Consider the following 14,140-nt stretch of genomic DNA (forward strand, 5'->3'; position numbering starts at 1 on the left):
AAATTGTCCGAAAGTTAATGAGATCTCAAATTACTTACTTGCACTGGCTTTTGAAGTTATGTTTGTACATCACTCGAAAGGTGGTCGAAAGGGCCATATATCAGGACTTGGTACAAAAGCCTCTAAAGATTCGTATTTGATTAAATTATGCACTTGAAACAGGTGCCGATTGACACTGACAGTTCTCTCGAATAATTGTCAAAAAACTAGGTTGCCAACATATCCAACTAAATTACCCTGTTTTTTTGTGTAATTATTATAGCACTCCGTTGGATATTACGAAACCGAAGTAGAAAAATATTTTGTTTTAATTTTAACAAAAAAATTGTTACGTTGGCGCAAATTGTGGCAAACTTTGTTTAACTCTGTCGTCCTCTTTAATTTTAATAATCATTGATTATTTAAGTTATAGGAATTTTTTTTTCAATCGAAATAAATAATTTTTCTAGTGATATTTCGGGAAGCCGCCAAAACTTTGCCATCCCCTTGGAAGACCAGCACACTTCCTTGAACCTCCTCATGGAGTTAGGTATCCAAAAAGGAACACTCAGTAGCATATTAGACATTGTCCTGTTACTCCTTAACTTGTGGGACAAACAAACAAACCTTAACGACAACCGGTAAAAAAACAACAAAACGAAACCAACAACCTTACAAAAAAAAATATTTTTAGAAGTAATGTACAAATGGCTAGTGCCCCTTTATTACCCTTCTTGAAACGCTTCTCACAAATTCCACACGCCTTGCCTGAATTTCACGAAAAGGACACAACTGAGGAAAATCTCAGCACGACTCAAACTTACCTCAGTTTCGTCGAATTGCCAGAAGATGACACTGTCGAAATTGATCTCAAACAAGCCGCTAGTTTTATTATGGCACATCTTGATCGATTAGCCGAGCCACATATACCTCCACTATCTTTTAATAAGGTTGGCAATTATTTTTTTTTTAATGGTTTCAATTTTTTACGCGATTTTTTAGTCAAATTTTTATTATAATGGCCAACGTGTTTTTGGATGGGGTTGGTTTTCGTGGATATTTGGAGTTGGGCCACAAAATTGTGACACTTTGTCCGAACTGACCATAAAACAGATTTGTTGTTCGGATCGAACGATACTTATCTTGACACAGACGGGGAAAGTTTTTTTCATGTATTATTCGTCCGACACACAGTGCCCACAAGAAATGACAGGTTTGTCAGGAATTAACAGCCAAATGGAAACAGAATTTTTTTCGTTATATCTATAAATTATTCCAACTTTTATTAGGTCTTTAATATCAAAATATTAATTACCCAAAATTCAGGGAATAATTTTTTTACTTAAAAAAAATTTACAATATGGACAAGAAAAAATTATTTTGCGTCTTATCTATCAATTTTATCTAAACTATTAAGCTTTGAAGCCAAAAATTCTGTTTCTATCTATAGCTACAGTAGTGTGATGGGACTAAAGTGTTTTTGTAGCTTTGGACGACAAGGAAGTGATAAAAATAGCCGCGCATCCGGAAGGCAAACACTATTTAGCTTTAACCAAAGACTATGAGGTTTATTCGTGGGGAAATGGCGACGGGGGCCGTTTAGGTAAGTTGTAAAAATTACAGTTTCCTGTAATTTCTGTAAAAAATAGGCCATGGTGACACTTCAACCAAAGAAGAGCCGACTCTGATTCAAGCACTGAAAGGTAAAGACATAATTGATGTGGAATGTGGCGGCACCTATAGGTAAAATAAAAAAAAAACAAAAAACTGTGGCACTTAATTTGTGTTTTTAGTGCCGCCATTTCGGCCAATGGCGCCCTCTACACGTGGGGCCGCGGCAATTACGGTCGCCTTGGTCACGGCACCGCCGAAGACTGTCTCACCCCCACCATGATCTCTGCACTTTCCGATGAACATATCATCAAAGTGGCCTGTGGCTCATTCTACGCCCATACACTCTGTATCACCTCACAGGGTAAAGTCTACAGTTGGGGTGATGGTGATTATGGTAAACTCGGACGTGGGGGCTCTGACGGCTCAAAATTACCCCGTCTTATTGAAAAACTCCAAAATGTTAAAATTGTTCAAGTCTATTGTGGGGCTCAATTCAGTGTTGCTTTATCGGAAGACGGTCACGTGTATACGTGGGGTAAAGGCGAGGGTTGGAAATTAGGGCATCCGACTGAGGAAAATGTCAGATTTCCGGAAATGGTTGAAGTTTTAAGGGATAGAAAAGTGGTGGGGGTTAGTTTAGGGGTGAGTCATGTGTTGGCGTTGACGGATCAAGGAGAGGTTTATGGATGGGGGAAGAACGAGAATAAGCAGATTTGTGATAGTTCGGAGTTGTTCGTACAACAGCCGAGATTGATCGAGGCGTTGAAGGGGCAGAAAGTGGTGGGGGTGTGCTGTGGGCCTGCGCAGAGCTTCGCATGGACTGATGATAATGAGAGGACTCCCAAGACGGCTGTGCCGTTTGTGATTGATTTGGGGGAGCAAACATTTAAGTAAGTAGTTTTAAAATGTGTATAAAAGTTGATACGTTTATTTACGATACACAAAAAAGTGTCCAAGACAAAATAAAACACTTAATAATAGGCACAAATTAAAAAAATTGTGTAAATTTTTTTAAATAAAAAAATCTTATAATGAAGGTAACACCTAAAGTGTAGAATGGAAACTGGAAAAAAATTCAAAAAGCAAAGATGGATTTCCGAAACTAAGAGGTTTATAGAAAAATAATAATCAAAAATTGACATTTTAGCGCAATCTTAAAAAAAAATTATATCTTTTTTTTTATAAAAGATACACGTTTGAAACAAAGACATTAGGCACTTTTTTACAGAGAATTTAATAATGTTATCAGTGGTTTTTTTTTAATCATTCGTTTAGCTGTAATAACATAAAGTTGTATTTTTTTAAATGAGAATCATAGTTGGCTATGACATTTTCGAAAAGCTTATTTTTTTCTTAACTCAAAACAATATAAATATAGTTTGATGTTTTTATGTATTTTTGATAAAAATATATTTAAAATATTTGAAAATAGTTGGCCATGGAAAAATTATTTCACATAAAAGGTGTGAATAATCTAGAAATTTTGTGAACGGTTATTAAAGTAAAAAATGTGAAATTATAAAAATAAGTTAAAGTTATTTTTAATTGAACAAATATACGAGCGTTGCAGATTTTAATTACAAAAAAATGTGCAGAAAATTGCAAACGATGTGTCACTACCATTTGATGCCACTTTTTTATGATTTAGTGCAATGGAGGTGACGTTGATAATGTTGTGTATTTTTTTTACCGCAGATGGAATTTGATTTTGGCGTTTGGATTGACATTTTTTTGTAAAATAAAATTTTATTGATACGCAATTATACAATTAATAAGATTTTTCTTCTTCCGACATTTCATGTTTAAAATCGGAAAATAGAATGACAACGTGAGCTTGCCATTTTAAATATAAAAACAAATAATTTTTATTAATTGCAAAAAATTGATCTAATAAAAATTTATTATGCTGTTTTTGAATTAATTAGGGTTTAAAAAATCATTAAATTATAAATACTTGTTGGGTAATACAATTTTCATACTTTTAACTAAAAATCCAAATTTTTTTCATGGCCTACTATAAAGAAAAAGCGAAATATTTAGTTTTTTCTTGAATATTTAAAATTAATGTATTACACAAATAGACATATTAAATCAGAAAAAAATAATCTTTTCGAAAATGTCATAGCCAACTATGATTCCTATTTAAAAAAATACAACTTTATGTTATTGCAGTTAAACTAATGGTTGAAAAAAATCGCTGATAACATTATTAGATTCTCTGAAAAAAAGTGCCTTTATAATGTCTTTGTTTCAAATGTGTATCTTTTATAATAAGGAAGATATGAATTTTTTAAGATTTCGCTAAAATGTCAACTTTTGTTTATAAGTCGAAAACAAAAGACGATAGCGAGATGCGGTTTAGACCAAAAGACAAACAAAAAATTCAATTTATTAATTGTATTATCAAAAAATTTTTCCAGACTGATCGAAAACCTCCTCGAAGTCGTCCTAACCAACACAATCGCCCAAGACAAAGAATGCATCGCCGTCTCAGCCTTGAACCTGCTCCACCTCCAGGTAGGCAAAACTACTTACATTTTTCCCTCTCCCCTAACGACTTCATAATCCTCATTTTCACACTTTTCGTCCTACCTTTATCAAGCTTAACCCTCCCGATTTTCCTCCTTTGTTGCAACCACAACTGCATTGTTGTAATCATTTCCGCCCGCCTTAATTGTTTCAACCAAAAATTCCGCGTCATTTTATTAAAAACAATAAAATACAAAAAAATCACCAAACCTTGCAACGAAGCCGAAATACAAAAGAAATAATCCAAGGCGACAAGTTGCGTCAAACGTGCCGACACCCCAAACACCCAGTACAAACCCATGAGGAAGAACAGTAAAATGACGAGACGTAAATTAAGCCACGAGATATTGTCCCTTAACCGGTCCGGACTATGGGCCCGGTAGCACGTTATATTGACGATAATTGTCATAAAAATGACAATGTTTACAGTCAAAGTGATGGAAACCGGGACATAAACACCGTAAAAGAGCGGTCTGTTGGTCAAGTAGCAGAAATTGTCTTGGAGATAGTAGGCGTCGTTCATTTGTAAAACGGTTATAACCGGAACTATTGGCAAAATCCAGGCTACAACCGACGCCCAAATTACGAAATTGTTGTGCACGACGTAAAACACCTCAACGTAGCGCATGTACTGCAAGTAGCCAATGATCAGCATCCACGCAAACTGCGAACAAACCGAGTAGTGTAGTAACGCCCCTATTGTAACACACGTGGTGATTTGCGTGTAACTATTAACCCCACTACTCACCCCAAGGAAAATATTCTGTGCCAAGTTTGTTAACACAAAATTGAGGAGTATTTTAGTGCCGGATTTTTCGCGCCACTGTTTATACACAACTGCGGTTACAATCACCGCCAAACTGCCCAGCGCCGAAAGGGCGCAACCGGTCGCCGTAACAATACTCAAAATAACGTCATCCTCATCCCCCACCAAAATCCCAAACGGGTTCATGCGAACGAACGGACAGGGACACATTTGGCCCAAAGTGCAAGCCGGCGTTTTATCCTCATGTTCCCACGAACCCTTCAAATTGTACCACAATTGGTTGCGCCCATACGACCAGTAGTTACACATAAGTACGGCCCTGTATTTCCGAAACGGCCGAATCATCACGACCGGTTCCTCAACCCACGTATCAACCCCATTTGGTGTGACGTAAACACTGGTCGTGTAACCGGTTGTGGTTTTTTGGGGGTTGAAGAGTGAGTCGGTTAGGAAGACGGTTATAACCAACTTGGCGTTACGGTTGTGGGCGATGGTTTTGGGCGTTAGATAGGCGCAGAGTTTCAAGGTGGTGTCGTTGTAGTCGGGCGTGGTTTGGTTACGGAGCGGTTGTAACCGACGCCCGGTTTTGGTTTCGTAGAAGGCGGCGCCGGTTATGTTGCTCGAGATGTTGCTGATTTGGGTGTAGATTTGGCCAGAGGTTAGGCTGAAATAGTCATCGGTTAGGTTATAACCGGCGATTATTGTATCAAGACTGTATAGGATCATGTCGGTTGAGTTGAGCATTGTTTGGGCTTCTTGTAGCACGTCACGTGGCATGTTCATTATTTTACTGGCCGTTTCCAAGACTTGGGTCACTTGGAGGGTTTGGGACGAAGTCACGTTTTCGAAAATTTTCGCCATGAAGTGCGCATCGATTGTTATTGGTGTTTTGCTCTCTTGGAGCATTTCATTCAATTGGTTGATTTTTTCGTTTGGTTCACAGTGTGAATATGTGAGGTTGTGTAATTGTATAGTGTGAGGTGAACCGAATAATTCGCCGCTGTTGTTGACACACGTGCCTTTAACCTCCGACCAATAAGTGCCATAAAGGTATTCGCCTTGGCATGTACGTGTCACTGGTTTTGTGTTGTTTTGGAGGCACAGTTCATTCGGGACTGTGGTGCTTCCCAGCAGGGTTTTCCCCCATGTGAGGGTTATACCATTGGTTATGGTCGTATCAGGGAGACAATAGCTGGGCGAAAGTGTGAAGTTTTTGATGTTGGGGGCATCTGATTGGTTGAAAATTGTGGTCACTTGATCAAGGACGTCCATCATTGTATTGTTGGTTGCGTTCAAGTACAGCCGATAACTCAGTGTGACATTGGTGGAGTTGTGGCCAGTTTGACGCTCATACAAGCGCAAAAATTTAATTTCTTGAATCAAACTCTTATTATTGATGATGTCTTCAAGTTCTTGTTCTGTTTTTTCGTGTATTGTCAAAGGATAAGTCCTTTCGTCTTCACGTACAGTCACATTCATTGTGAATGACTCTCTGTGGAGTTTTCCCTCGGCGATAATTTGTGGACTAGATACAGGACCCAAATCAAATTTGAACCCTTGACACCAGTAGTGTCCAATTGAGTCATTAACAGGCTCTAGATTATAGGTGGCCGTTTTATATTTCAAGTCACTGGGGCGACTTAAGTTATACCTGTAAGTAATGTCATGAGTGGAGTGATCAGCATCTGTGAAACAATAGACAATCGCTTGGCTTTCACTGATCGGAAGTAGTCTCAAGTAGGATCCAAGCCCCACTGATATTTCTCTCGTGTGGTAGTTGAACCACAACCGAATTGTGGGATCTTTGTAAGCGTGAAAAATTTCCTCACATTCGTTACACGTCGTACTATTTGTTTCCGTCCAATTGTCACACTTTAATTCGCAAAAATGCGTACTAATTTCACCTCTACGTCTGCAATGACAGTTAGTTGTGTTTCCATCAGGGTTTCCGTGTGCACAAATTTTGTCATACAGTGTGCAGTAGTTTATGCGGTCAGTGTCAAGCGCGTCGTAGGCGCATAACTGGTTATAGGTGGCGTTACTGTCGGTTGCATAGTATGTAAAAGTTTCGTTGTAGGTGGCTATGAAGTCACCGGTCATATTTTCGGTTGCATTTTTTATTTCTTGGTCAAAGAGTGTGCCAAATCTGCCGCGTTTTTCCTCCCAGAAGTAGAAGTCGTGTCTTTGGTTTTTTGTTACTTGGATTCTGGTTTCGTTGAAGGATTTTGTTAAATTGGATGATGGGTCGAATGGTAGTGGCATTGGGTAGGGACAGGTTCGGTTGTAGATGTAGCAGATGGTTCGGTTTGTGGCGGTGTAGTTGGCGAAGCCGGGGGGACAAAGGGTCTGGAAAAATGATTTTTTTCGTATTAACAACCGAAATAAAATGGAAAAAAATGGCATATTTTTTTGTGTTACTTAATTAAAAAAAAATAAATAAAATCTGAAAATATAAAGACTTTAATTTAATTATTAAAAATAATAATTATTTTATTAGAATGTTTACTTTACCGAACGTAGTGAGGTAAATAATTTACCTGAGTTACATAAACTTTTTTCAAGAAATTGCTTCAAAAATTATAAGTAAAAGTAAATGCTTATTATTTCTTGGATGAGAGGCGATTGTGGTGTCACGATTTTTTTCTTAGCAATTTTTTCGTTGCAAGAAATATTGTCGACATAAATTGAATGCAAATAAATGATAAAATAGATTAAATAATATAGCGTGTTAGGGAATGGTTTAGCAAAAATTTAAAGGCAAATACAAAATGGGGAGACAAATCGAGAAAAATGCATACTTTTCCAAAAAAAAAATCGTTCTGAAATTAAAGTACCAAATTTTGAGAACTGCTGAACTAGAATTATAAAAATTATCGTAAATTTTAATATTATTGATACAACAGCAAAAGTAAATTAACTTCTTGGTTCACTACGTTATTCTTCTATTTCAATTTGTGTTTTGTTATTAAATTTTGGAAAATACTTAATTCACAGACGACTAGATGAAAACAATTTAAAAACATATTGTATATATAAAGTGCATGAAATTATTATCTTTTTTATGGGTTGTTTTTACAAAAAGTTCTATGAACAAGTGGATTTTATATTTATAAATTTTTACACCAAAAAAATAATAAACAAAACAAACAAAACAAAAAATAATAATTAACCTTTCAGTTTTTTTCGTCTGCTTCTTCTGCTGTGTCTCTGTAATGTTTGGTTCTTTCCTTCCTTAAAGTTTATCTGGTAATTTTTTTTTAATTTTTATTTTCATGTTTATTATTTTGTTCTGTGTTTCTAATTTATTTTTGTATTTTTTTTAAATTTGTTTTTGTTGCTTTCTTTATCTCACATTTCCCATTAATTTTTTTTCTTCATATTTTTTATCACCATTTTTATTTTTTTTTTTTGTTTAAAATATCGCCAAGCATTTATTGCTTTATTTTATAAGAACCAACTGTTTGTTATTATTGTTTTTTAATAATTATAGCATAACAACGCTTGTTATTACTTATTAGTCTTGTTGAGAAACCTAATCTTAAAAAAGGAAAACAATAGAACAACACTTATTTCTGATAAAATAAGGCCTATTTTTAAATTTTTTAAATACATTTTTTAAGCGGCATTATTTCTTAAAAACTAGCGACGTCATAGTTTAAAATAATGTCAGTGCGGTATTATATTTATAAAAAAATAGAATCCACTTACTTGAAGATTTTTTTAAAGCAAACCGTAATAAAAATAATTAATTTTACTTCTTCTAGAGCATACAGCGTGTTAGGGAATGGTTTAGCAAAAATTTAAAGGCAAGACAAATCGATTAAGCAAAATTTATGTAAATCAAAAATGCATAGTTTTTCCAAAAAATCGCTCTGAAATTAAGGTCTCAAATTTTGAGAACCGCTGAACTAGAATTATAAAAATTAAGAATTATAAATTTTAATATTATTGATAAAACAGCAGAGGAAAATTAACTTCTTGCTCCACTACGTTATTCTTCTATTTGAATGTGTTTTATTAAATTTTACGAAAAAAAAATTTTTTGCCGGGATCGGGATTTGAACCTGCCACACCAGTGAACATGTTAGTCACAATTTTGAAAAATTCTCAAAACGCCTATGCGCCACCATCTCTATTTTGTGTAATGAAAAAAATAACTGCTAATACACTACCATCAGCAACACAGTGGCTCTCAACAGGTGGGTTAATAAAAAAAATTCAAGAAAATACGCACTTTTTGGAAAAATGATATAATGATTTTTCATGACTACACTAAATTAATATTGCTTACCTCGTTATAGTAAACCTCCCAGAAATTATCAAAGTTGAGAGCAAAAATCTTCTCGTCAATTATTCCATTATATCCGAAATTAATTACTGACAGGATCGCAATTAACAAAAACTGTTTATTCTAAAACCAAAACAATACAACAACACTCTGAATTTTCCAATTATTTTTTACCATTTTTTTCACAGTTGTGTTATATTATTCAAACAGGTACTAAATAAACTAAAATTCTCTCATTTCCCACCCACAAATGATAACGTTACCAAAATTACGTTATCTATAACCCCGACTAAATACCTTAAATACTCCAATATCCACAATTTTTAATAAAGACCCCGGTCTTTGATATGAATTGTTAGCAAACGCCCTAGATTTAATAATGTTGATCTGTAAATTGAGACAATGAGATCGCGGGTGTCACGTTTAATTGCGAAGCCAACGGATTTTTTTTTTTGTAATTTTTGCCCAAAAAAATGAATTTAAATAACTCTAGTAATTTTTTTCCAGTTGCATTGCATAATTAGCAACAACCTTGACACGAAAACTTTGGGCATTGGCGCCAACAGCAAACTCCTCAACAGCCTCAAAACCCAAGTTGTGTGTCTGGCAAGTGCCTCAGACATCCTCCCTTCCGTCCAATCAGCTGCTCAGAACGCCCTTCAAGCTGGTTGGTCTGTTCTCCTCCCTACAGCCAATGGAAGGGCCAGAATTTTAAGTTCTCTTCTACTTAACACCGATTCGGAGACAAAAATGTGTAAATCAGGCCATCGTTTCATGACTGATCTCCTAGTCTGGAGTTTAATGGCAGATGGAGGGCTTGAAACGGCCCTAAACGAAGCCCTTGGCCTCGATATTTCCGAACTGACAGAGTCCGAGGAGAATTTTGAACCTTCAACAAGCCACATCACTATACCGTTGCTGTACTTGATCAAACAATTGATAAGGTATTACAGGTTCCTGTAATTTTGGTTTTTTTTGATGGGGTTTTGTAGGAATGGAAGCGCCCAAACCCAGACGTTTTTACGTGAATTGGGGACTTGCGGTAAAATGGGGGCCCAAAGAAATGTGCCCTCTCCAAGTTTGAAGCTTCTATCGCGCTTTCAGCGCCTACTAATTGGGCGAATTTTTTCCAAAGAATTGGAGTGTCAAGACGCCTGTGAAACGCTCCTAGTCAAGTATTTGGAGTGTTTTTCGGGTCATGTGACCGCCAGTTTGAATGTGGCCTATGAGATGTGTCTCCTAACACCGAAGAATTTCCTCTACGTTTTGCAAATTCTCAAAAGTGATATTATAGGTGAGTAAAACAAAAAACTTGACGACGAAATTTTTTATTGTAACAATTAATTATTCGTTATGATTTTTTTTCTCACACGTATGTGTAAATATGGTCGAATGCCGTAACTGGGGCCCCGAAAATAAACGACAAAACTTCAACAATTAAAGTGATGACTCGTGAAATAGGGCTTATGATTCGCTTTGCAATCGCTCGGACCAGTTTTATGAAAGTTAGCGGTAGATTTATTATGGTTATTGGTAAATGCCATATTCTTTGCGGTGCTGTTAAGATAAATCTGACGAATCTAGAGGGCAAAGACGCCACAAATCTGACAAAACGGAACGGCAGAGTCAACTGCCTTAAGAGGAAAACGATCAAAGGTTGGAGTATAATGTGTAAAAAGAGTAGCACGATGACACGAAGCACACCAATAGTTCCGGTGACTTGCACATTGGTTGCTGCAATTATGGTCGGTTATAACCGCGATTTTTAGTTATTATTTTTTTTTACTTACTGTGTGCCCGTTCCAACATGGATGTAATTGGACTTACAGGGACCTAAATAAAGTGTGTTGGGTTTTCGTTTTGGTGAAATAATAGGACTTACCGCAGCAGCGATCGTTAAACCTGCAAATAAAACTAATAGACTTGTACGCATTTTTGTGTTACTCTGACTCGTTTGGGTTTTTTTTGCGTTTAAATAGTGTGCTTATTTAATTGTGTGCGGCCTTCGTAATATTGAAAAAAATAAATTGGGGATTGTTTTATTAAAGACAATCTGATTAACGTTTTGCTTCATTTAAGGCTCGGATTTGTATTGTTAGGCGATTAATAATATTAGGTATTTTATCTTGTGCGTTTGTGCAATGTTGAGGTGAGTTGCAAAATTTCGGCAAAAAGAGTTGAAATAACTAAATAGTCTCAAACGACGTACAAATAAAACGTCCCCGTCTTTGATAGTTCCGTTAATGTCGCCAGAGGCGCAGTTGTTCCATCTAAGTTTTTAGAGCAATAAATTTATAAAAATTGTTGTAATTAAATAACGGTTAGCACAAGGCGAATAAAAAAATACAGGCAGGTAGAGCATCAAATTCTCAATAATTGGAGATAGAAATAGTGCAAAAATTACATCTTAAACTATGTTTAAAAAAATTTCAAAGTTTTACCAATTTGCACTCTGCCCCATATTTTTCAAAACGCTGCGAATACGGTTAACGATACAAGAAAAATGTTTAGAGGAAAGTTGTAGAGAATTAAATTTCCTTTAAAAAAGTCCGCGAGACCATATCCCTATCTTCAACCATTTAGGCCCCAAAGTCATTCAAAGACGCACAAGCGATGGATTTCCTTCATTTTGCCGGTGGTCAAGTATTGGAAAATGATTTTATACCTAAACCGTTGAAGATAGACATATCGTATCGCGGACTTTTTTGTAGAAAATTTAATTCTCTACAACCTCGTCTCTTTCATTTTTTTGTATCTTCAACCGTATTCGCTGCGTTTGCAAAAAAAACGCAATAATTCTAAGCGATAATTTTTTGGGCACCGTCGCCTATTTATCAAAACGCTGCGAATACGGTTCAAGATATAAAAAATTGTAAAGAACGACGTTGTAGAGAATTAAATTTGCTACAAAAAAGTCCGCGACACCATATTTCTATCTTCAACGGTTTGGGTATAAATTCACTTTCCAATACTTGACCACCGGCAAAATGACGCAAATCAGTCGCTTGAGCATCTTTGAACGTTTTTAGGGCCTAAACCGTTGAAGATAAAGATATGGTCTCGCTGACTTTTTTAAAGGAAATTTAATTCTCTACAACTTTCTTCTGAACATTTTTTTTGTATCTTTAACCGTATTCGCAGCGTTTTGAAAAATACGGGTCGAAGCGCAAATTTTAAATCTTAAATAATTTTTTTCTCATGTTTCTCATGACAATTTTAGTCCTCAGTATTTCTGAGTCTGTTGAGAATGCAAAGCTCAACAGTTCTGCATTTTTTTCCAAGTAATTAGTGAACTGATTGAATTTTAATTAATTTAAAACGATTTGACACCAAGAGGTATAACGCTCGAGGCGCCCTCATTTTTATACTGCCGTACTACATCTTTGGGTGCGATTTTATATCTCGTTTCGTCTCCCAACTTATAGTTCTTCGTAGTAACACTATCAAATAATTCTAAAAAATATTCTATGAACTCTCTGAAATTTTTTTGTTTTTGTGTTATTATTCTTTTTTATTTATTATTTTTTATTATTAAAAATGAGTACATTTTTTGCTTTAAATTATTTCACTTACTGTTTTTTTTATAAAAATAAAAAAAAATTAAACGAAAAAGTAAAAAAAATTGCAAAACGCTCCCTATATAAGTAGATGTAAAAGAGAAAAAAAAAACTTGTCTAGACTCTAATAAAAAAATTGTAGACATTTGTGTCATGGAATTGATAATAATTTGCCATATTTTTTATTTTACCTAAAAAACCTATATTGTTTAAAATATACGAAGGAAACATTTTTGAAATTAGACTTGAAGATTTCCTTAAGCCTTTTGTTTGTTGTTGAAATAAAACGCATTTTTTCATGTGTTAGCATTTATTTTATTTGAAGTTCCATCAATTATCCGTACAAATACACAGTGTCGGATATTGTTATGGGCAAGCCGGCCAGGAACGAGACCACTTTTGTCAAAAAACTGACAATACTTATTACAGGACTAATAATTTGAATAATTATCGTCACAACAGTTCGTATTAAAAATATGGGAAAAGTAACGATACTGAAAATTAAACTACCCAAACTCCACGGAAAACCCAAAACAAAACCAATCACTTTAAAAGGAATTGAGACAAAAAATTGGATGAGCGTCACAGGCAAACTTAATACAGTGAAAAGAGAATAAATGAGTGGCAAAATTAGAATCTGAAGTGCTAGTCTTATTATTACTGGGATTACTCCAAAAACGCCCACTTGACGAAAGGGTGATCCTGAAACTGTTTTTTTATCCTCAGTTTTATTGGAAAAAAATTTTTGGCTTATGTTTACTTACTTATATTGTTGGCCTCATTTTGCATGCGGAAGGCAATCTCTTGTACTTCCTGGGGTGAAGGGTAAGGGAGGGCACCCTGTTATTTTTTTTTTTAATAAATCTAGTGTGTATTTTGTAAAAACTTACGATCGTGGCCAATGAACAACACACGAAAATTGCAACAAGTGAGATGTGCATTGTGATTGATTAATGATTGGCTTAATAGGAATCCGGTGCTTAAATACTATTGTGGCAAAGTAATGAGTTTTTCTATCTTACTTGGACCAGTTGCTGTTTTAATAACTTTTTTTGTGGTCAAAGAAATTGGTTAAGAAGAGTGTGAAACCATATAAAAATTATTTATTTTTTGTCATTAAAAGATTTTAAAGTAATATTTTAATTGGGAAATTTTATTACATGTTTTGGGAAATTGTTGTTTGGGGACACCTACGATCGAAATTATGTTTAGATTTGTGAATTATTACGGTATTCTATTTTATAATTGCGGTGTTATTTGCTAAGAATTTAATTATCTCTGTCTATTGTCATGTTAGTGTTTGTGAGGGAAACTCCTATTTTAATTCAATTTTGAAATGAAAAAAGTATAATGCCTGGAACCAATTATGTCAAATTATTGTGATAAATTTTTGTGGATGCACTCACT

At 35.1% G+C, this 14,140-nt stretch overlaps 2 protein-coding genes and 2 long non-coding RNA genes across 5 annotated transcripts in view; 1 reads left to right on the top strand and 3 right to left on the bottom strand.

Annotated features, from left to right (window-relative positions):
• The window catches only part of HERC2 (HECT and RLD domain containing protein 2), a 54,020-nt gene that overhangs the window by 3,834 nt on the left and 36,046 nt on the right, over positions 1 to 14,140 (top strand). The window contains exons 5-13 of one of the 2 annotated variants that reach the window (XM_064357947.1): positions 450 to 620; positions 674 to 929; positions 982 to 1,192; positions 1,466 to 1,582; positions 1,629 to 1,722; positions 1,773 to 2,483; positions 4,014 to 4,110; positions 9,684 to 10,120; positions 10,169 to 10,470. In XM_064357947.1, coding sequence (XP_064214017.1) covers positions 450 to 620; positions 674 to 929; positions 982 to 1,192; positions 1,466 to 1,582; positions 1,629 to 1,722; positions 1,773 to 2,483; positions 4,014 to 4,110; positions 9,684 to 10,120; positions 10,169 to 10,470 — 2,396 coding nt within the window. The remainder of the gene's footprint in view (positions 1 to 449; positions 621 to 673; positions 930 to 981; positions 1,193 to 1,465; positions 1,583 to 1,628; positions 1,723 to 1,772; positions 2,484 to 4,013; positions 4,111 to 9,683; positions 10,121 to 10,168; positions 10,471 to 14,140) is intronic. The other variant, XM_064357948.1, reaches the window with a different exon arrangement.
• LOC107398773 (adhesion G-protein coupled receptor G6) lies at positions 4,106 to 9,320 on the bottom strand. The gene is made up of 2 exons (XM_015984070.2): positions 9,180 to 9,320; positions 4,106 to 7,234 (listed from the first exon to the last, which is right to left on the bottom strand). The coding sequence occupies exon 2, from the start codon at positions 7,148 to 7,150 to the stop codon at positions 4,121 to 4,123; it is 3,030 nt and encodes a 1,009-aa protein (XP_015839556.2). The 5' UTR covers positions 7,151 to 7,234; positions 9,180 to 9,320; the 3' UTR covers positions 4,106 to 4,120.
• LOC103314535 (uncharacterized) lies at positions 10,494 to 11,182 on the bottom strand. The gene is made up of 3 exons (XR_010334876.1): positions 11,059 to 11,182; positions 10,967 to 11,009; positions 10,494 to 10,910 (listed from the first exon to the last, which is right to left on the bottom strand). It is a non-coding gene; the product is annotated as an uncharacterized LOC103314535 (long non-coding RNA).
• On the bottom strand, positions 13,012 to 13,740 carry LOC103314534 (uncharacterized). The gene is made up of 3 exons (XR_010334877.1): positions 13,624 to 13,740; positions 13,498 to 13,573; positions 13,012 to 13,441 (listed from the first exon to the last, which is right to left on the bottom strand). It is a non-coding gene; the product is annotated as an uncharacterized LOC103314534 (long non-coding RNA).

The sequence above is a fragment of the Tribolium castaneum genome, chromosome 7, assembly GCF_031307605.1.
Source record: "Tribolium castaneum strain GA2 chromosome 7, icTriCast1.1, whole genome shotgun sequence".
Taxonomy (NCBI): domain Eukaryota; kingdom Metazoa; phylum Arthropoda; class Insecta; order Coleoptera; family Tenebrionidae; genus Tribolium; species Tribolium castaneum.